The sequence below is a fragment of the Herpailurus yagouaroundi genome, unplaced genomic scaffold, assembly GCF_014898765.1.
Source record: "Herpailurus yagouaroundi ecotype Mexico unplaced genomic scaffold, PumYag 188, whole genome shotgun sequence".
In the NCBI taxonomy this organism is placed as follows: domain Eukaryota; kingdom Metazoa; phylum Chordata; class Mammalia; order Carnivora; family Felidae; genus Herpailurus; species Herpailurus yagouaroundi.
In genome coordinates, this window is record NW_024412419.1 from 39,091,926 (window position 1) to 39,113,690 (window position 21,765).

Genomic DNA, 21,765 nt, shown 5'->3' on the forward strand with positions numbered 1-21,765 from the left:
CTCTGTCTCTCTCTCAAAAATAAATAAAACATCTTCAAAGAAACTTAAAACTTCACTGGAGGGGGCAGCAGAAAAAAGGCTGAGAAACGCTGACTCAGAAGTCTCCATACTAGTGTGACAAAAAGAAAGACAGTTTCAAACAGACACAGAAAACCCAACGTATAGTTTTAAAGCTGACACACATTGGACATGATCCGCAACTGGACACTACCTGAGGCACCCCCACTGTGACCCCCCCCAAAGCAACTGTCAGGGCTTGTCCACTGCCACCATTAGGAAACTCCACCACCAACCCCAAGAGCAGTCAGGGGCAAAATGGGTTCATTTATCTTTTGAAATGTAAAATCAAGGAAGCTATGCACTTCTCTTCACTACTGACCTCCGCATGAACAAGGTGGGAGTGTTAAGCATGGTTATTTAAAAGACCAGTACAAAAAACCCTCAGGGTACAAATCAGTTCAAGTTGCTTGGCCTGGCACAGGCGGAGAGCCTACAGAGCTTCAGCGGCACCGTGCTTCCACCCGTTCACAGATCCTGCCCTTGGTCTGAAGAGACAGCCTGCACCGCTTCTCCCTGCCCCGCGCGGATCCGAGGGCCAGGCCACGCCAGGGCGACTCTCTGGGGCCTGGAAGGCCGCAGCCTTCTTTGCAGGAGCCGCAGGCCCGCCTTCGGCCCACACGGCTCTCCTCACAGTGTGGAACGCGAATTCACACGGTGCCCCGCTCTGCCCACAGAAATCCCCCAACAAGCCCTTCCCATGGTTCCTACTAAGCCCTCGGAGGCCCACAGGTACCAGGACGACACAGGTTAGTAGACCATCGAGCCCCACTCTGCAGTTTGGTTTGCGAGCTGCCATAACCCCCCTCCCCACTCTCCCGATCCAACCGCTTCCACTGTGCGCCAACGTATTCTACTCACTCAGTCCCTGCCACCCCAGCCAGCCTGGGCACTGTCCATGTATGCCACGGGCCGGCCTGGAGTTGCTCCCGTGGCTCCCATCTACTCCTCTCTGGAACGCCGTCTCCTGCCCTGGCCACCTCGCCTTCAAGCTCTGCTCAAACTTTACCTCTCCCCACAAAACCCTTCTAAGGAGCACTGCTCCAGAGCCAGAAGCATCCGAATTCACATTCAAGCTCTCTACCAGTTACAAAAGGTGTGGCTCTGGCAAATGGCTTGTCCTCTGTGTCTTTTTCACATCCGTAAAATGGGATAATGATGGTATGCACCCTCAAGACTACTGGAGGTTAAGTAGTTTAATATCGGCATAGCGCTTAGCACCATACCTGGCGCACAGGCAGGGCTCAGTAAATGCTAACTGTGAGTATGCTGCTCACTCTCATCAACTCAGTCTCCTCTGTGTTTAACCACCTTTGCTGTAACATAACACCTAACTGTAATCTGTTTTCAAATGTCCGTGGCTGCCTCAGAAGATTACTTCTTATCTCCACTTAGTGGTAAGCTTCACGGGCTCTTACACTTCTGTACTAGGACCACAGGAAGCCCTGGATCCACCCAGGGTTTGTCCAGTACCCCCTCACCACACTCATACTGAGCCCTCAGGGTTAACCACAGGGAATGTACTGGAAACTAACAACCTCTCCTCTAGTGACCTCAGCCAGATTTAACATTCAAATTCCCAGGAGAAAATCTAGCATGACTCACTGACCTTTCTCCAAGACTCAACAAGATATTGAGTCCATGAACAAGGGACAGCCTTAAAAAAGGAGACCGAAAGACAAAGCAAAGCAGCCCAACTCTCTTACCTCTGGGTGTCGGTCCAGGTCACTGAGAGTTAAGCCATACTGCAAGATGAGCTGACGGGCCTATGGAGGACAAGAAAAAGCACCCACAGTCATTTACTCTGAGCACGTGGCAAAGATTGTCAGGATTCTTTTGGATTTAAGTGTCAGACACGGAGTCCCAACCAAGGCTCTCTCCCAAACCCAACTGTGCCCACTAAGAGTAGGAAACACAGCTTTATGAATGGCAAAACTAAGTTAATTCGTCCCGGGAGCCAGAAGAAGGCAAAAAGCATACAGTGAAGATCGCCAGTGCCAGGCTAAGAGTTCCTCCTCCGTGATCTGCTATTTAAGACAATGCCATGGGGGCACCTGGTGGCTGGGTTGGTCGAGCATCCAACTCTTGATTTCGGCTCAGGTCACGATCCCAGTGTCATGGGCTCAAGCCCCACATGTGGCTCCACGCTGAGTGTGGACACTGCTAAGATTCTCCCTCTCTCTCCTTCCCTCCCACCCTCTCTCTCTCTCTCTCTCCACCCCTCCACCCCCTACCCCACTCACACTCTAAAACATAAAGAAGTTTAAAAAAAGACAATGCCATGGACTCCTAAAGCTTATGGTAATACAGTATTAAAAAAAAAAACAAAAGGGGCGCCTGGGTGGCGCAGTCGGTTAAGCGTCCGACTTCAGCCAGGTCACGATCTCGCGGTCCGTGAGTTCGAGCCCCGCGTCAGGCTCTGGGCTGATGGCTCGGAGCCTGGAGCCTGTTTCCGATTCTGTGTCTCCCTCTCTCTCTGCCCCTCCCCCGTTCATGCTCTGTCTCTCTCTGTCCCAAAAAATAAAATTAAAAAAAACGTTGAAAAAAAAAATTTAAAAAAACAAAACAAAACAAAAAAAAACTTCCGAAAAAAGGAACTGAATGGATAGAGTGATTTCCAGGCTATAATGTTGAATAAAAATAAGCAAAAGGGGTGTCTGGGCATCTCAGTCAGTTAAGCACTCGACTCTTGATTTCAGCTCAGGTCATGATCTCACACAGTTACTGCGATCAAGCCCCATGTCAGTCTCTGCGCTCACAGCTCAGAGCCCGCTTGGGATTCTCTCTCTCTGCTCCACACCCACTTGCATGTACATGTGTCTGCTCTCTCTCAAAATAAATAAACTTAAAAAAATGTTTAAAACTAAAAAATAAGCCAAAGAATATATCCACTCCGCAGAGTGTATTAAAGGCAGGATGACCAGAATGGCTAAGTGAAGAGCTCAGCAAATGGAGAACACCACACTGGGAAAGACCTGGGATTTACTTTATAGACGTGCCTCATAATAACCTTTCAAAGAGGCTGACCAAAAACAAGAGAGCAGTGATTACTGCTACCACATGGCCCTGAGTGGGATTTATAGCTGGAATAAATACACCTTGAATCTTCAAGTATGACCACCCAAATCCAAGTGATAAGGATCTGTATTCATGTCATTGCTTACCATAAGCAGAGGGACCAAAGGATAAAAAAAACTTTCTCCCAAAGGCATGTCTTGAAAATATTTTGTTTAAAATGAAAAGCACCTGAGATTAAGAATCAGAAGGTCTTAACTCTAATCTTAAATGAACCAGCCACATGACCCTTGACAAGTTTTCTTGGGATGGATGAAATGACCAATGTCAATCTTCAAATCCAAAATCCTAAGAGTCAAACCAAAAAGATCCTGGAATTTGCAATATATGGGCCTTGTTGGGATCCTAATCAAACAAACTATAAAAAAATATTTTTAAACAATAAGATAAACAAGGGGAAATTTAAACCCTGAACCCATGGTTCATGGGATCGAGCCCTACACTGGGTTCTATGCTGACAGCATGGAGCCTGCTTAGGATTGTTTCTTTCCCTTTCTCTCTGCCCCTGTTCTGCCTGCACGCACACATGCAACTCTCTCTCTCAAAAATAAACTTAAAAAAATAGCCAAGGTAGAGGAGAATGGGGTACAGATAAAAAAAATTGGCCATGAATTGGTGATTACTAAAACTGGATGATGGGCACATGAAAGTTCATTATGTGGTTCTTTATCCTTTTTGAGGTATGAAAATTTCCATATAAAAAGCTAAAATAAAACACTGACTGAAAGTAGCAAATTCAAAACAAAAATAACTCCATGATTCTGGGGAGCCTGGGTGGCTCAGTCGGTTAAATGTCTGACTCTTAATTTCAGCCCTGGTCAATCTCCTGAGCCCAGCATCGATTCTTGGGATTCTCTCTCTCTCTCTCTCTCTCTCTCTCTCTCTCTCTCTCCCCCCTTCTCTGCCCCTCCCCTGATCTCTCTTGCTCTGTATCTCAAAATAAATACATAATGAAGGGAGAATACAATAAACATGGTATCGCAGAATTATTCCTCAGTTCCTAGATTTCTCCAAAAGTAGCGCTGAGAAACCATTCTAATTCCAGACCCTAAAGCTATAAGAACAAGGGGGAAATCTGGAAGGTAGCCTCTGAGATGACCATCCCACCTCTTGGTCTTCATGCCTTTGGATAATCCCTGCCCACAGAGTCCCAGGGTTGGTCTGCGGGACCAATGGCACACAGCAGAAGCAATGCAGATACTTCTGAGATTGGTTTATAAAGAATGCCGGGGAGTAGGTAAGGGTGGCATGCTCTAGCAAGATCTCTCCCTCCTCCCTCTGCCCCCTCTCTTATCACACACAGCAGGGGAAAAGGTTGCCATGTCCTGGAGACACTAACAGAGCCTCTCCGAAACAGCCTGTGAAGAATGAAGGCCTGCAACACCCACATGACTGAGCCTGGAACCACAGCTGAGTCTTGAGATGACCGCAGCCCTGGCCAACAGCTTAACTGTAACCTCATGAGAGACCGAAGCCAGAACCGCCTAGCTAAACCACTGCGGATTCCTGACCTTTGGCGACTACGAGATAATAAATGTTTGCTGTTGAGTTGCTAAATTTGGGAGTAATTGGTTCCATAGCAACAGATATTGAATACAGATGGTGTTAGAAAAATGATACAAACTGCACAGAGTTCAATGTGATAGTCTACCATGCAAATAAAACTGTGTGATGTACTATGATTTCCTATTAATCTTATGTACTTTAGAAATACTAAACTGCATTCAGATATATAACATAAAAAAACTGGATGTGAGGAAACTGGTCTACCAGGATTCCTAAGGAAAAAGTCCTATACAAATATATCATTTTAATTCACCATTTCCTAAGCTCAAAGACTGCTTGCACCACTGGACAGTGCAAATGTTCCATGAGGATGTCTTCTTTGTCCATCTAGATTATAATCAGAGTATGAGAGAGCACATTTTACATACTCTTGCCACCCTACAGCAGTTAGCATCATTTGAGCCAATAGTTGGGTAAATAAGCAATCATTCTGAGTTCATTCTAGGAATTACCTAGCGCAAACCCCTGTTTTAAGGAAGAAATGGATGCCCAGAGAGGTCACAGTGTAAGTTAGGGACAGAGTGAAGACCAGAAATAGTCTCCTGCCTTCCTCTCTTACCTAGGGACTAAGAAGGGAGTCAGAAGGAAAGGAAAACAGAGAGAATGGTAAAAGAACAAGAAGCAGAGAGGACAGGCCCATTTATAAACGGAATTGAAGTCATCTTATATAATAACATGCTATTAACGATAACAATTTTAAAAGGAGTTCTTTGAGGTCTTGGCATTCCTCCTCTACCTTCTCCCAAACTCCTGCCCCACGTGACCAACTCAAATGTCATCCTTCCCAGGAAGCCCTCCCCAATTCCCTGGGCAAGGAGTAGGCTCTCCTTCCTCTAAAAGGCACATTATCTCTACTTCTCTACCATTTAATTACAAATAATGACCCACGTAAATGTAGCATTAATTCATCCAACAAACACGTACAGAGTGCCTAAAAGCCAGGCACCACACTGGGCACTGGAGATGATGATTAACACCTCCCACGCATAGGAGCCTCACATCCCTATGATACTAAGCATATCCTCAGTGATCACCATGTCCAACTGAATTCTGTCTCCCCACCACCACCAGCAGCCATCCATCCCAGTTCCCATCCAAAGTCCAGCACGTGATGATGCCTAGGGGCATGGGTACCCCAGTGTGTATAGCAGCGCTCTCAATAGCTAAATTATGGAAAGAGCCTAAATGTCCATCAACTGATGAATGGATAAAGAAGATGTGGTTTATATATACAATGGAATACTACTTGGCAATGAGAAAGAATGAAATCATGTCATTTGCAGCAACGTGGATGGAACTGGAGGGTATCATGCTGAGTGAAATAAGTCAGTCAGAGAAGGACAGAGATCACTGTTTTCCCTCATATGTGGATCTTGAGAAACTTAACAGAAGAGCATGAGGGAGGGGACGAGGAAAAAATAGTTACAAACAGAGAGGGAGGGAGGCAAACCACAAGAGACTCTTAAATACAGAGAACAAACTGAGGGTGGATGGGGGGGTAGGGGAGAGGGGAAAATGGGTGATGGGCATTGAGGAGGACATCTGTTGGGATATGCACTGGGTGTTGTAGGTAAGCCTATTTGACAATAAATTATATTCATAAAAAATAAATAAATAATAAATAAACAAATAGTCCAGCACATGAAAGGAGCCCCATGAGTAAGTGTATGGCTGGGAGGCCCCGCCTCAACTTCTGCAAGCCCTGGGACCCTCATCTTCCCAGACAATAAGCAATAATACAAGGACAGGATCTGCCCTAGCTTTATTTTTATTTATTTTTTCAATATATGAAATTTATTGTCAAATTGGTTTCCATACAATACCCAGTGCTCATCCCAAAAGGTACCCTCCTCAATAGCCATCACCCACCCTCCCCTCCCTCCCACCCCCCATCAACCCTCAGTTTGTTCTCAGTTTTTAAGAGTCTCTTATGCTTTGGCTCTCTTCCACTCTAACCTCTTTTTTTTTTTTCCCCTTCCCCTCCCCCATGGGTTTCTGTTAAGTTTCTCAGGATCCACATAAGAGTGAAACCATATGGTATCTTTCTTTCTCTGTATGACTTATTTCACTTAGCATCACACTCTCCAGTTCCATCCACGTTGCTACAAAGGGCCATATTTCATTCTTTCTCATTGCCATGTAGTACTCCATTGTGTATATAAACCACAATTTCTTTATCCATTCATCAGTTGATGGACATTTCAGCTCTTTCCACAATTTGGCTATTGTTGAGAGTGCTGCTAGAAACATTGGGGTACAAGTGCCCCTATGCATCAGTACTCCTGTATCCCTTGGGTAAATTCCTAGCAGTGCTATCGCTGGGTCATAGGGTAGGTCTATTTTTAATTTTTTGAGAACCTCCACACTGTTTTCCAGAGTGGCTGCACCAATCTGCATTCCCACCAACAGTGCAAGAGGGTTCCCATTTCTCCACATCCTCTCCAGCATCTATAATCTCCTGATTTGTTCATTTTGGCCACTCTGACTGGCGTGAGGTGACATCTGAGTGTGGTTTTGATTTGTATTTCCCTGATGAGGAGCGACGTTGAGCATCTTTTCATGTGCCTGTTGGCCAGGATCTGCCCTAGCTTTAAACAGTCCGATGGGGCGCCTGGGTGGCGCAGTCGGTTAAGCGTCCGACTTCAGCCAGGTCACGATCTCGCAGTCCGTGAGTTCGAGCCCCGCGTCGGGCTCTGGGCTGATGGCTCGGAGCCTGGAGCCTGTTTCCGACTCTGTGTCTCCCTCTCTCTCTGCCCCTCCCCCGTTCATGCTCTGTCTCTCTCTGTCCCAAAAGTAAATAAAAAAACGTTGAAAAAAAAAATTAAAAAATAAATAAATAAATAAAATAAACAGTCCGTACCCCTGTCCACAACATGGAGAACTCTGTACACTGACCTCAAGAACCATAGGGGTAGGACCTGCTCCCATCTGCAAGTCCTACAACTCTCCCTTCTCCCCATCTTTGACTGAACTCCACACGGGTCCCCTGTGAGTGTGGCCCTGCATACACAGGGAAATCAGAGTCACAAACAACACGAGCTTCCCACACTCATTAACATGAGTTATGGGACAAACTGCGTTCCCCTGGAAAAAAAAAAAAAAAAAAACAGGTTGGAGTCCTAACCCCCAGTACTTCAGATTGTGACCTTATTCGGACATAGGGTCTTCACAGATGTAATCAGGTTAAAACAAAGTCATCAGGCTGAGCCTGGGTGGCACAGTCAGTCAAACGTCCGACTTTGGCTCAGGTCATGATCTCATAGCTCGTGGGTTCAAGCCCGGCATCGGGATCCATGCTGACAGCTCAGAACCCGGAGCCTGCTTCAAATTCTGTGTCTCCTTCTCTCTCTCCCCCTCTTCCCCACCCCTCTCAAAAATAAATAAACTTTTTTTTTTTTAAGAAGGGTTAGAAAAGACAAAACTAAAAAGATAATAGGACAAAACAGGCCACGAGCACCAAGAATAAGACAAACATCCTAGAAAGAAAAAACACAGAAAACAGAGGCAAGAAAATTAAAGGAATGATAGAAAAAAAAACTCCCCCAAATTAAAGAGTATGAGTTTGCAGAATGAAATGTCCCAGCAAGTGCCCAGAAGAATAGATGAAAACGAACCCCACACTAAGACACAGTATGGTGAAATGTCAGAACACTGGACACAAGGAAAAGATAATATCAGGGTATAAGGGTTCAGAGAGTGTAAAAAACCGGTTTCATACAAAGGATCAAGAATCAGAATGGCATCAAACTCCTTTCTCAACAAATGGAAAATGACACAATAGAGAAATGCCTTCAAACTTCCTCAGAAAAGATCTAGTATATAATTCTCTAAGTCAAATAACCAACTTCAAGAAAGCCTAGAATAAAGACATTTTCAGGGGCCCCCGGGTTGAGCATCCCATCCCTCTCTCGATTTCAGCTCAGATCACTGTCCCAGGGTCACAGGATTAAGCCCCGCATCTGGCTCCGTGCTGTGTGTGGAGCCTGCTTAATATTCTCTGTCTCTCTCTCTAAAAAAGTAAAATAAAAATTAAAACAACAAAAATTTTTAAAGACGTTTTCAGACATCCAAAGTTGTCAACAACTTGGCATCCCACACACTTAGACAGCTTCCTAAAGGATATACTTCACCAAAACCGAAGGAAACAAAAGAGGTGGAGCAGAGGGAGAAATGAGGGGAAACAGGACCAAGAAACAGGGCAATCCAAAAGGGGAGAAGAGAAGGAAGGTTCCTGACTGCAAAGCTATGTAACACGTCACCAACCCCGAAGACCCAGAGACTCGGCCAAGACGAGATGGATGGAGCGGAATACCCAGAAAGAAGTGAGATTTTCCCATCTGGGTAAGAGCTTGGGCCCGAGTTAGTAAAGTGTACATAGATAACCAAGCAAATGAAAAAAGCAAAGGCAACATTTACTTCACTTGCAGGAAAACAAAGTAGCAAGGAGGTTAAGGAGGAATAATCACAGCACAGGACACAGTTCAGCTGTAGTTTGGACAATCACAACTCTGGAAACACTGAGTAATGCTGCACCAAAATGTAACTGTACTGGAGGATTAGGAGAGAAAGCTGCCTGCGAACTGGGGAGCAAGGAGATTAAAAAACCAGCAAACACCCACTTCCATTCATCCATTCCGTGGAGAATTATTACACAAAGTTGAAAAAAAATTTTAAATAGCAAGAAAAGCATGTCGTTTCCAGATACTAGAGCAAATACCCAACCAGCTAAGAGTTTTAAAACTCTGCATATACTACACTTTGCTGCCACAGGATACACTCAAATATTCAGAGTGAGTACGTGAATGTGTCTAAGGCCACACTTCTAAGGAGCAATCCTCAGAAAATAAACTCCTCTCCTGCTCCTGGCTCCCCCACCTATACAGCAACCCTGGTACACAACCCAAAGCCACACCTCCATGTCCTCAGGACCCAGAAATTCAGCAGCCAAGTGCCAAGATGCAGAATGGAAAGCAGGACATACCTGAAAGGAGGTGGGAATGCAGACAAGGTTCAGATTCTCTTGTTTCACTCTTTCAGCTGTGGAGACAAAAGCCATGTTGGTGGTTTTTCACTCTCCTCACTTTATTTTTCTTGTCAGGTGCACATCTGCTCAGATCCAACAGAAAAGGAAAGGTCTATTCCCCCACTGACAGCCGCCTTTCATTCTGTGTTCCCAGCCTTGGTGAGAAAGTTTGTGAACACACATCGCACACACAAGACAGGGACAGGAGTAAATACTAACTACGAATAGAGCCATGTCAGGTGTTTGCTACTACTACGTACCTGGCAATATTCAAAGACTTTTTGTACATGTGAAATCTTTTCATCCTAACAACCCAAAGGTAAGCTGCAATTATTATTCCCACTTTACAGATGAAGAAACGGAGGCACAGAGAGGTAAAGTCACTGGGTAGTTTTATCACTAACAGGTGGCAGAGCTGATATCCCATGCAGTCCAGCTAGCTCCAGTCTTAACTACTTCCTTATATTGCCTCTCACAGAAAAAAGAGAACTTTACACGCATAAAACATATAATCATTTATAGGCCACCAGAGGGCAGTTAAACCAGGGTTTAGTTATTCTTTTTGGATTTGTGCATTTCGGTGAGGGGGGGGGATCTTAAGAAAAAACTACCTTATTAAAAGCTCCAATCTTTTGACTCATTGGGTCTGCATCATAGGAGGTTCAGAAGCCACTATTATGAAATGCACAGTAATTCCTTTGCCCTGCAATCCTCCACACACTCAATGGTAAGGTAGAAAGGTATGTAACACAAAAGCCCGTGTTAAGGCAATAAGGATTCCAGAAGCCATCACACCAGCACCACAGCCACTCTTTTAAAGACAAAGTGCTGGGGCGCCTGGGTGGCGCAGTCGGTTAAGCGTCCGACTTCAGCCAGGTCACCATCTCGTGGTCCGTGAGTTCGAGCCCCGTGTCAGGCTCTGGGCTGATGGCTCAGAACCTGGAGCCGGTTTCCGATTCTGTGTCTCCCTCTCTCTCTGCCCCTCCCCCGTTCATGCTCTGTCTCTCTCTGTCCCAAAAATAAATAAATGTTGAAAAAAAAAAAATTTAAAGACAAAGTGTTCCTGGACTTTGTCTCCTGAGCACTGCCCCCGCCTTGGCACCTAGAAGAAACAATCAGCATTCAGGCAAGTCTCTCCTCGGCTTTGTTTTAACAAACAAAAGCAGGGCAGTAAAACCTGTTGAGCAGCCACAGGGGCTGATAATTCCAGAGCCTTTCCTAAGCTCAGAGACACCCTAATCAGTAAGCCAGTACCTGCAGGAAGGAGCCACCAACTCTGGGTGCCTCATATCCACTCCAGGGTCACGGACAGGCGAGCCTGTTCTGAGCTCAGTTTGTCCACCTGAAATTAACTGAGGGACCCAAAGGCTTTAGAAGCCTTGCTTCAAGGCCCCAGGGGCCACACACAGGACCACTGACGAGGATTAAAATTCTGTTGAGATCTCCTCCTAAATCAGCTCCTACCCTCCACATGAGCAAAGTAAACAAAGCCAGGGCATCCCCCAAAGTTGGCTGAAGAGGCCCAAGAATACCTCTCAGAAGAGCAGAGCTGGGCAGGTGCCAATGCTGTGCCCCCTCCATCCCCCTCTTCCACATCCTCATCCCTGTGGCCCCCACAAAACATCCAGACAGCCCAAGAGCATACCTATTCGCTGTACAGCATGAACGATTGTAGAGCCACTTCCAATTCCCAGCACTTGGTTATTCTGCCAAAAAAAGGAGAGGAAAAACAAAAACTCATTAATACCATATGTGACGCCCTCTTTAGCCCACTTCCTAGATCAAGGTGCTGTGCCCATTTGACAGCAACATAAGCACTGAACAGAACCAACTGAGAGTACTTTAGCCTAGTGCCCATGGCAGTTTATCAACAGCTCCTTCTACTCTCATCTGACACTAACATCACCATTTCCTCCTGTTAAAAAGGTAAACTGAGGCACATTAAAAATTTTAAGAATTTATTTGAGCAAGTCAGGCCGCATTCAATCTGGCAGACAGAAAGGGGCTCCGAGGAGCTACACGAAATGAAAGACTTTTACAGCCAGAAGGAAGTGTGAACAAGGAAGTCACAGCAGGCAAAACAGCAGACTGGTTATTGCCAGGTTACTTTTCCTTAGGGGACAGTAAGGGCCACTCAGGCAGATTACCTAACTAGTGCCCATCAGACAATTCCTGATGGACTAACAGAACATTCCATTTCTGGGAGGGTTGAAAATGTAATTAAATCTTCTTTTGGTGATACAGGCTTAACACAAGTGACTTAATTCGGGGCCTGTTGTCTTGCTCATTGATGAGGGAACATGGGGTAAGCTGAGGGCAAAATACAGGCTGGCACCGCCACCACCCCCCGCCCCCCAGGGTGGAAATATGTGTGATATTCCCTGGACACTGCTGGCTACCCAAGAACAAAGGAAAGGGGTTTAAGTGCTTGCCATGGTGATGTGGGAAACTAAGGCAAATGAAAAATTAAACTCCCTTACTGCCTACAGTCCATTGACAAGTCCTTGAAACTGGCAGAGTAAACCCCCTCTAGGAGCTCAACTGTCTCCATGATGGCACTTTGCTAGGAACAAAAGAGAACCTTGGCTGAACATTGTCCCAACCTTCAGGAACCTGTAAGTCTACTTCCTTAATCTCAAGCACCCCAAGATATACGCTGGCAATCATACTCTGAACTTATTGCCTACCGATATACATCTGAAAGGTCTCATGACTGAGGTTTTACGAAATAGTAAAAAATGGCATTTCCCTAGCTAACAGGTAGCCTCTCAAGGTCCTGGAAACCTTGCTTCCAAAATCCCTTAGAGACTTCTATATCCCTATGTATATATATACATACACATACGCACACACACATATATGTATACACACACACACACACACACACACACACACACATATACACATACATAGTGAGTAACCTGTCATGACCCCAGTGCAGCTCTTCCTGTCCATAGGGTCCTGTCCCCGTGCCTTAATAAAATCACCTTTTTGCTCCAAAGACCTCTTCAAGAATTCTTTCTTGGCCATCGGCTACGGACCATCCCACCATCACCCCAAAACTTCATCATTTACAGCCAAAAAATTTTCACTCTGGGCTTCCCCTTGCACAATGAGTTGTTAATCAGTTGCTGGAACTCTAAGAAATTTGACACAAAATATTTCAGCATACTGAACTTCCTGAAGTTGCTTATTCAAAGTAAGGTTATGTAGGAGGTAACTGATATTGTGAAAAGATTATTAAAAAAAAAAAAAAGAAAATCACGAGACTTATGTCAATATAAAATGAATAGGTCATAGATTTCATTTAGCTCATTAAATTAATGAGTGAATGGGAAAAGATGTTACAACCTGTCCACAGGAAAAACCCTAGAACCGAAATTCATATGCAGTCAAGAAATGTTGAAATGAATTTACAAGAGTCTTAGGATAATAATCAGTTGACTCTCATAAAATTTGCATTTCTATGAACAAAAATTACATGCATTAAGAGCGTTCTACAAGTTAAAGGTCTCTCCACAGAGTTGTAAACGGCCTAGTGGAAGGCCATTCCAAAGAAAGGATATTTAGTAATGTCTTTTGCTCGTTTCCTTAAATTTTGCCTTATGGTGTTAAATTCTTCCCTAAAGTGGAGATAATTAGGGTTGAGGTCACAAGGGATTGTTGTGAGATTTGACTTATATTAACATTTAATAAATATTCTCGGTAAGCGCTTAATGAATGGTAGCTTTTGCTCTGGTTTCCAGCTGTTTTGCCTTAGTCTGGCAGGAAGTTGCTTAGGAACTGAGTGAGCTCCACATTAGTTCCTGACTGTAGTACCCTGACCCTGTTTTGCTGTTTGTGGTCTAACTGACCCCAGCTGGGCCCCTACTCTGCCCCTCGTCTGCTCACAGGGATTCTCCCCCTTTCTTAGGATAGCAGGCTCCTGAGGCCTGTTTCTTGTCCTTTGTACTCACAGCACTCTTACCCATTGTCCCTACTGCTGGTGAAGACTCTTTCTCATAATCCTAACTAAGCTTCACCCTCTTCCCGTACTGAGGCAGCCTTGTGCAAAATAGGGACCTTCTGGTATCAAGTGGACGGATGCTGATGTCGTTCCCTATTTCAAAACGTCTGCCATCCCCTTCAGACAGGGAAACTGAAGAGACCCCATGGGGGGGGGGGGGGAACCCTGCTTTTTCGCTTTTTCCTGCTTCTATTCTTGCTAGTGATGAGGGAGCCAAAGACAAGCCAAGGGCAAAGCACAAGCTAACACCCCAGACCCCTCTCTCCAGGTGGGATATGTGACACTCCTCAGGCACTTCTGGCCGCCCAAGACCAAAGCAAAGGGAAAAACAAACTGACCGAGATCACAGTCGTGCAGGACGTGGGTCTCCATCAGTTTGCAACTGTTTTAATGATTTACAAGAAAAAATGCAATCTCCCGAAACCTACAGACTCAGCTTCCCGAAACCCTAACATCACCCTCCCCCTCCATAGTGATGTGGGGAACAATGGCAAGAAAATGTAGATAAAATTAAATTTCTTTATAACCTGCAGCCCATTGACAAATACTTGAGATAGGCAGAGTAAAACATTCCTCCGGGAACTCCCCATGGTCTTAACATTAATACTTTGCTAGAGGGAAAAATAACTTTAGCTCAACAAAAGCAAGGCCTCCAGTATCTTGAGTCTTCATCAGCATATGAAAGTCTGAGAACTTCCCACTGCCTTTACACACACACCCTCCCCCAAACTCCCAGGTATATAATCAGTTCGAACCCCAGAGCAGCTCTTTGGCCCACCGGTCCTGTCCCCATGTTTTAACAAAGGCACCTTGGCACCAAAGACATCGCAAGAATTCTTGGCCATCGGCTCTGGACCCTCACCACCACCACTTCAACCTCATCCCTAGGACTTGCACCCCCCCCCCCACCCTAAACATGCCTTATGGTATCGATAAAGGTATGTCCTCCTTGTAAAGGTAAGGGAGTTCAGGGTATCTTTAGTCTTCTAGCACAATAGATAACACCTAAGTACTGATGGTGCGGGGTCATCATGAAGGGTTTTCGGAGACTCCTAGCTCCAGGGCATAGGTATAAGTGACTTATGGGGAATACCTGGGCACTCATCCTTTTTTTATTTAATTTTTATTTATTTTTAGGTTTTTGAAAGAGCTAGAGAGTAGGGCAGGGGCAGAGAGAGGAGCAGGCTCTTCGCTCAGCAGAGCCCAACACGGGGCTCGATCCCACAACCCTGGGAGCCTAAATCAAGAGTCTGATGCTCAACCAATTGAGCCACAGAGGTACCCTGCACTCATCCTTGTTTTGACCAGTTCCAGGAATGCCTGAGAGGCACATACCCCAGGGCCACTGTCCTCAATAAAAACCCCGGCTCCCAAGCAAAAATGGGAGTCTCTCTCCTGTCCTTCCTGGGTCTCCCAGACACTCAGGTCTGCTATAATCTATCCCTCGCACTATTCAATAAACTCTGCTCTCACTTCCTACCAGCTTGAGTTTGATTTTGATCCTGTGTGAAGCCAAGGACCCTCTTGAGGGACCCTCAAGATGATCCTGAGGGACCCTCTCTGGTTCCTCAGACCTGGCCAGGCTGCATCACCCTAAAGGTTACTTTGGACTCTACCCCTTCTGCTCACTTCAGGGAGGCTCTAGATGGTGGGCTTGGTGCCCCCCTGAAGTTTCCCTGTGATGCCACCAACCTGAAGATGCCTGTGACTAGTCCCTGAAAAGTCACTGAAGGTAGAAAACTCTGCTTTTCACTCTTAGGGTATACCTAGGCTCTGTGTTTTTTGTACAGCTTTTCTTTTCTGACTGCCCCTGGGGATTGGCCAGGAATCTTTCAGTACTCACCTGCAGAACATTTTTGTAAAGCCAGCTTAAATTGCACATTCATTTTAAGTAAGCTAAATCTTTTGCCTGATAGGAAGCAGCAAGTGTTAAAAAAAAAAAAAAAAAAAAGGCCCCAAATGGAGTCACTTATGCTAAGCCCCAGTCACCAAACCGAGACTTGACTTAATTACAGTTTTGGCTCTTCCAGAAAGGGAATCTTAAGCCAGTCAGTCAGGAACTGTCTGATCAGCACTAGCTAGGTAATCTGCCTCAGAGAACTCTGCCATCCCCTATAGCAAAGTGACCTTGTAATAACCAACCTGCTTTTATGCCTAGTATAACTTCCTAGGTCCTGTCCCATCTGACTACAAAAGCCTTTCATTTTGCAAAGCTCTTTGGAGTTCCTTTCTACGTGCTAGGTTGGATGCTGCCCGATTCATGAACCACTGAATAAAGCCAATAGATCTTTAAATTTTACTGTTGAATTTTGTTTTTTAATACTTCATAGGAGACAAAAAATCCTGGGGCAACTCAGGACAAATTGAGAGCTAGAGCCAACACCCCTCACTCCCCACAGGACAAATACCCAATGCTAGCCCCTGGGCCCATATCTGATACAGTCCTTCTCAAAGCAAGACCACAGCTCAAACTGTAAAGGATTAGAAAGCATGACCAACAAGCGGAGAGAGCTGCAAAAAAGAAATGTTAATATCCCAGCCACTAAAGCACTTCCAGCTGGGCCTCTACCTACTGATGGCTTTACCCATTAGCCTCTGTGCTTGCTACCTGATGGAAATCACTTTGACTAGCTCATAGTTCCCAAATCACCAAATCCACCATGGGGCCCTCAGAAGACAGCTTGTTCTGGGTCAGTACTCCACCTTCAGTGATGCCCTCATGAAGGCAATGCATCATCCAGTAGTCATTTAGCTGCCTGTGCAACCGTCAACAGTAAGGTCTTCAAGACACGTGAATGGTAGGTCACAACACAAAAACAGTCAAAATAGCTGGATATCTGGGGGCGCCAGGCAAGCGTCCGACTCTTGATGTCCACCCAAGTCATGATCTGACAGCACAGAGCCTGGTTGGGATTCTCTCTACATCTCTCCCTCTCAAAATAAATAAATAAACTTAAAAAAAATAGCTGGATATCTTCAAGAATGAGAAAATTACTTAATTTACTGATGCCTACGTAGGCTTGACCTGACTCTCACACCTGACCCGGGGCTGACAGCTCTAGCTATACAGTCATCCTCATTACCATACACTGATGTCGCTCACAGGCTCCCAGCAGGCAGGTGGCACACAGATGAACTCTGGTGAGTCAGACAAGCTCTACGCAAGGCTCTTCCCTTTGTGGAGGAGGCCAGGAATTACAGAGGTCTGCCAGGCGCAAGCTCTTCAACCACGTGGTTCTCCTACCATGGAATCAAATGACTGGCCCAGGAATCAGTGTCCTAGCCAAAGCGAAACAGAGATAGCCAAAGGCTGCCTGTGAGGTGGCCCAACAGCAGGCAGCTGCCAAGCAAGCTCTTCAGGAGGAACGGGCCCCTTCTGATGGGCAATACCAAACCACATGTCATATGAAACACTTCTGCTGACCAACTGGAGCTACTGCTCACCAACTTCAAGCTAAGCCGGTCAAAGAAACAAAGCCAGGCTCCAAAGAGAACAAAGGGAGCTACAGACCTTCAGGAGAACACGGCCCTGCATGGTAACCCATCCTGGGTGGCTATACTGCCAGGAACAGGCACATCTGAGGTCAGGGTGGCTACCCAAAGGGTTCAGCTGAGAACTCTCCAGGTTCTCCATCCATCCAGACGTGGAAGTGGTCACCACAGTGGAACACCAATGGGCTGGGCAACTGGAAACCCTACACTCCAGAGATTCTAACTAAGCAAAGGGCCACCAATAACCCCACAACCTCCATATTTGTGTCCACACTCCACCAACTCTACCAACATTTACCAGGCAGGCCCTGCTGCAACCAACATTGAGCAAAGATAAGGTTAACTATCCACTAAGAGCTTACTTACTCTTTAGGAGGATAGGAGAGATAAACATACAGATGACTAGAACATAAGACACCATAAAGCATCTAAGAGGTATAAAGCACTACAAAATCGAAAAGATCTCCCTGCTACTTAGGAGGCTAAGGAAAAACCGAAAGGAGGAAATGGTCTTTGAACCAAACCCTGAAGGACATATACGACTTTAACAGGCAAGGTCAGAGGACAAGAGCGAGTATTCCAGGTAAAGTGTAGTGATGTCAAAACACACTATATGCCAGTAGTCTGACTTTTCCAACGTTCTGGTACGTGGAGGACAAAGGATTATAGAAGGAAACAAGACTGTGGGCTTCAGGAAAAGAACCACAGCCTCTCGTCTGTGCATTCTCTCCAGCTGGCCCAGTACCGGGCTCGCAATAGATACTTTAGATGTTAACAGGGACATTAAAATGAGGCCACCTGAGGGCCACTGTGACAAGAGCAGATGAGCGCTTCAGAAGATGATAATGGATCACTTGGTAGATTGGCAGAGGGGACAAGATAAGGGCAACTGCTATCCTCCGGCCATGGGGAGAGCTTAAACTGGTAAAGGTGATAGGTCAAAGGGAAGGGTCAGCTCTAACAACATTCCAAAGGTGGGACCAACAGGACTTGGCACAGGACCACCTTGATAAACTGACACAAGTGAACAATTTCAAGACACAAGGCACTAGAAGAAAATATGGCTTAGATTGGGACAAAGGATACCCCTCTCCCCCAGCTCCCCAGAGGGCAGCTAGTAGCTAAGCCTTGACCATCAGGCACATGACTATGTTCAGTAAATGTGTAGATTTGAACTCTCCTGTTTGCAGGAGTATACAGGAAATGATTTTCCTTCTCCCTGAAGCAACATTTCTGGCCACCACACTAACTGCCTGACACATATCAGACACTCAAATATCTGGCAAACAAATGAAATGAACAAATCAACGTTTAAAAGCAGAAAATACAAAATTCAGGTAATGGTAGCATCTCAGGAAGAAGCTCTGTAGGCAAAGCAGATGCAACTGAGATTGGTGTGAGGCGCCCCCAAAGTGCCAACGAAGCTCTCCCCATGATCACCCGGTAATTTCACAGAATAATGCGGCTGGAATCCAGTGTTTTGTAGCTCTAGCCTCAGGTGGGGGCTTACAGATTTTTATGTAAGCAAATACATTATAAAACCTAAGCCAAGAATACTTAATGTCAGCGAGTATTAATGTAAATAATAGGAAAAGGTATGTACAGATTTCATTTACACTTTATACAGGCATTTTGAAATTTCAGCTTACTGTCCCAATTTTTCAGCTGAGGCACTGAATCCCAAAAGCAGAGCCAGACTGCACATTTTGCATTGTCTCTGAGAATTCCCATGGAAAACTCCACTGCTAACCAGACTTGGAACAAAATACACCAGAACAGGGCAGCTGGGGAGCTGGTGGAAGGGCACTGGAATAGGAGTCACTCAGTTTGGGTCCCGGAGGATCCTTGGGCATTCCTCTACAAAACATGTTTCCGCAGAAACAAGTTACCACACTGGTCCCTCCCACTTAGTCGAGCTGTTTGAGGATCAAACATCATATATCAATGGAAAGTAACTCTATATGCTGAAGCATTAACAAATGTAAACGTAAAGAACTACCATTAAAGGAGAGAGAGAATCTGATACCACTTTCTAAGAAATAAAAAGAGAGACAAAAAGCCCAACAGAGCCCAGGAAACTCCACCAAAGGGCAGAGATACTCCACTTGGCTCCGAGGAAGTACCACAATTAAGATAATTAGCCTGACTGATAAAAGCAAATCCACTCCGGTTAAGAGACTTCACTAAACAGCACCACACCCGCCACTTAACAAGTGGGGCCACGACCTCACCGGTAACACCTAGACATCTCTGCGCCCCAACCTTAAAGAACAGCTTCCTCCAAAATGCAAGCGCCCACCCACCCCTGTGAAAAGCAGGAGGTTTAAAGCCTTGGTCTTCCTGTCTCTCTTTCGCTAGCGAGTACACTCAGGACCGGACGCGCGCCACACTAAGAACCTCCTTGGAGTGAAATTTCAACGCAATTTTCAAAACAGCTCTCCACAGACTTCCCAACACAATAAAGAGCGATGAAGAGCTCTTGGCAGCCTCAGGACTCACCATTTGCCATTTGTTGATAAGGAAGCCGCACGGCAAGTCCCTGCCAGCCCCACTCCAAACACATCAGACACCACCAGACTCCACTTTGCAAAGTGTTACCCCGCCGGACAAGGAGTCTTTTTAGAAACATCAACTTTTAGGAAACTCGCCCCCAACTGATTCCACATCTAAAAGATCTTTAAGGAGCAAGGAAAAGCGCGGGGGGGCGGGGGGAGGGATCTAAACCCGTATAAAGTGTGCACCCTCTCTCCTCTCACGCACCCCCCCGCCCAGAGCGCGCAACAGGAGCCCATCAGGCAGAGCACAGGAGCCCCACGCCCGGAGCTGCTCACCCTCACGTGGTTCTCCACCGCCGCGCGGCCCGCCAGCTTCTTGGCCTCCTCGGCCTTGGACATCGTGGAGGGGGCCGGGCAGGCGCCGTTGGCGTCCCCGCCGTAGGTACCTGTACCGCCGACGCCGGCGCGGGTCCCGGACTGCGTGCGCCCGGGAGGCTGCACGTGGGAACCCAGGACACCCCAGCTGTTCCCGCCTCCGCCAGAGGCCGCGCCCCCGGCCCGCCCGGGCAGCGGGGCCAAGACCCGCCCGTAGAGGGTGCTGAAGGGCCCGGGGCGCTGCATCCCGACGCCAAGCTCCAGCCTCCGCCACGGTCCCGCCCCCCGGCTCGTCCGGAAGTGTGGTCGCTCACGCACAGAACGTGCGCCTCCTGCTGCCGGAGTCCTTGCTGGGAGGTGTAGTTCTGTGGCTTCGGCAGCCCGCACCCACGCACCAACGGGGACTACCAGCCCCACAATGCTGCGCGACTGGCGAGCAAACAGCCCGCGACGACCTTCGGTGCGACGGCCCGTGTGGCCCGAGTAGCCAAAGTCCGAACCTAGGCGTAACACCTAGCAGAGATGCGTTTACGCCGCGCCTGGGAGGGTTCCGGGGTTTTTTCTTTCTGCCCTCACAACCAAGAAAGGGGTGGTGAAGCTGACCTTGTCGGTTTTCCCAGTAGTAGGAGCGTGGCCGTGGAGTCCTTAGGCCAATCGCTGTTCTAGAGACGTCGCCCCCTTTTGAGAGGTGACTGCTCTAGACACTCCCCGGGGAAATGCACAAGCGGTTTGCGCGGGCTTGTTATTGGACAGAGAACAGGTTCTGAACCCAGGTTCAGCTGCTCCCTGCTGGAAAATCAATATTCGAGAGACAAGTAGTGGCGGGAAAAGAAGGTTATTTTTTTATTCAGGAAACCGGCAACCTGGGAAGATGGTAGACTAACTTCTCAGAGACCATCTTCCCCGATCAGGCGAAGCCTGAGGGTTTTTAAGGGGAAGGCATTGGAAAAGGGAGGAGAGCTAAGTGCAGAGAAGCAGGTGCCAGGCAGCTAGTCGTATGTGGATGTGACCTTAAACAGACTTGCTGGGGTCAGCGGTGTGGCTGTTTGTTACTGTAGTAAGGCCTTATCTTCTGGGAAAGCGTGGGCCTTCATTCCTCAAGGCCTGCAAATCTCAAGGAAATTAGGCTGGTTCTGCTGTAGACCAAGGGACTTAGGTCAGCAAGCAAAGAGTGCATAAGCTCGAAGCAAGTTAACCCTTAAGACGGTTGGAGTGCTGTTACACACTGAATCTTATCATTAGAGCTGAAGGCCCTGGACTACAAGTTTAGAACTCGCAACCTGAGACGTTCTGCACCAGACAGTTTTGAATGGCTTACTGCCTCCAGGATGGATGCCGGGCAGAGACCTGGCAATCCTTGCTGATGACTTATGAAGGGATTCAGAACAGGTGTCCCCAAAATGTGCCACTTTGTCATGTGGACTGTTTGGAACTGAAAGCAATCCAGACCCTGAGGAACTCAAGAGAAACTTTGCCCCTCCCTTAACTGCCTAGAAGTATCTAAATTGGGTGTCTTTTCTAGAATGAGAGTTATTGCCAATGATAAATTTTATCTAACATCTGTATAGCAGGGCAAACATCTAATTACCAAACATCTTTCTTATTGCCCTGTGAATTGCCCTTCTCCCCTTTGAACTCCACAGCATTTATCCCATTCCTTAGCTTAGGCTGGCATA

General features: G+C 46.6%; 1 protein-coding gene across 2 annotated transcripts in view; it reads right to left on the reverse strand.

The window, feature by feature from the left end:
• RPIA (ribose 5-phosphate isomerase A) overlaps positions 1–20,384 on the reverse strand; it is a 32,065-nt gene extending 11,681 nt beyond the window's left edge. The window contains exons 1-4 of one of the 2 annotated variants that reach the window (XM_040496806.1): positions 20,051–20,384; positions 11,367–11,427; positions 9,680–9,735; positions 1,764–1,823 (exon numbers count right to left, since the gene is read on the reverse strand). In XM_040496806.1, the coding sequence (XP_040352740.1) occupies positions 1,764–1,823; positions 9,680–9,735; positions 11,367–11,427; positions 20,051–20,335 (462 nt within the window). In that variant the 5' untranslated portion in view covers positions 20,336–20,384. The remainder of the gene's footprint in view (positions 1–1,763; positions 1,824–9,679; positions 9,736–11,366; positions 11,428–20,050) is intronic. The other variant, XM_040496805.1, reaches the window with a different exon arrangement.
• Between the last annotated feature and the right edge of the window lie 1,381 nt (positions 20,385–21,765).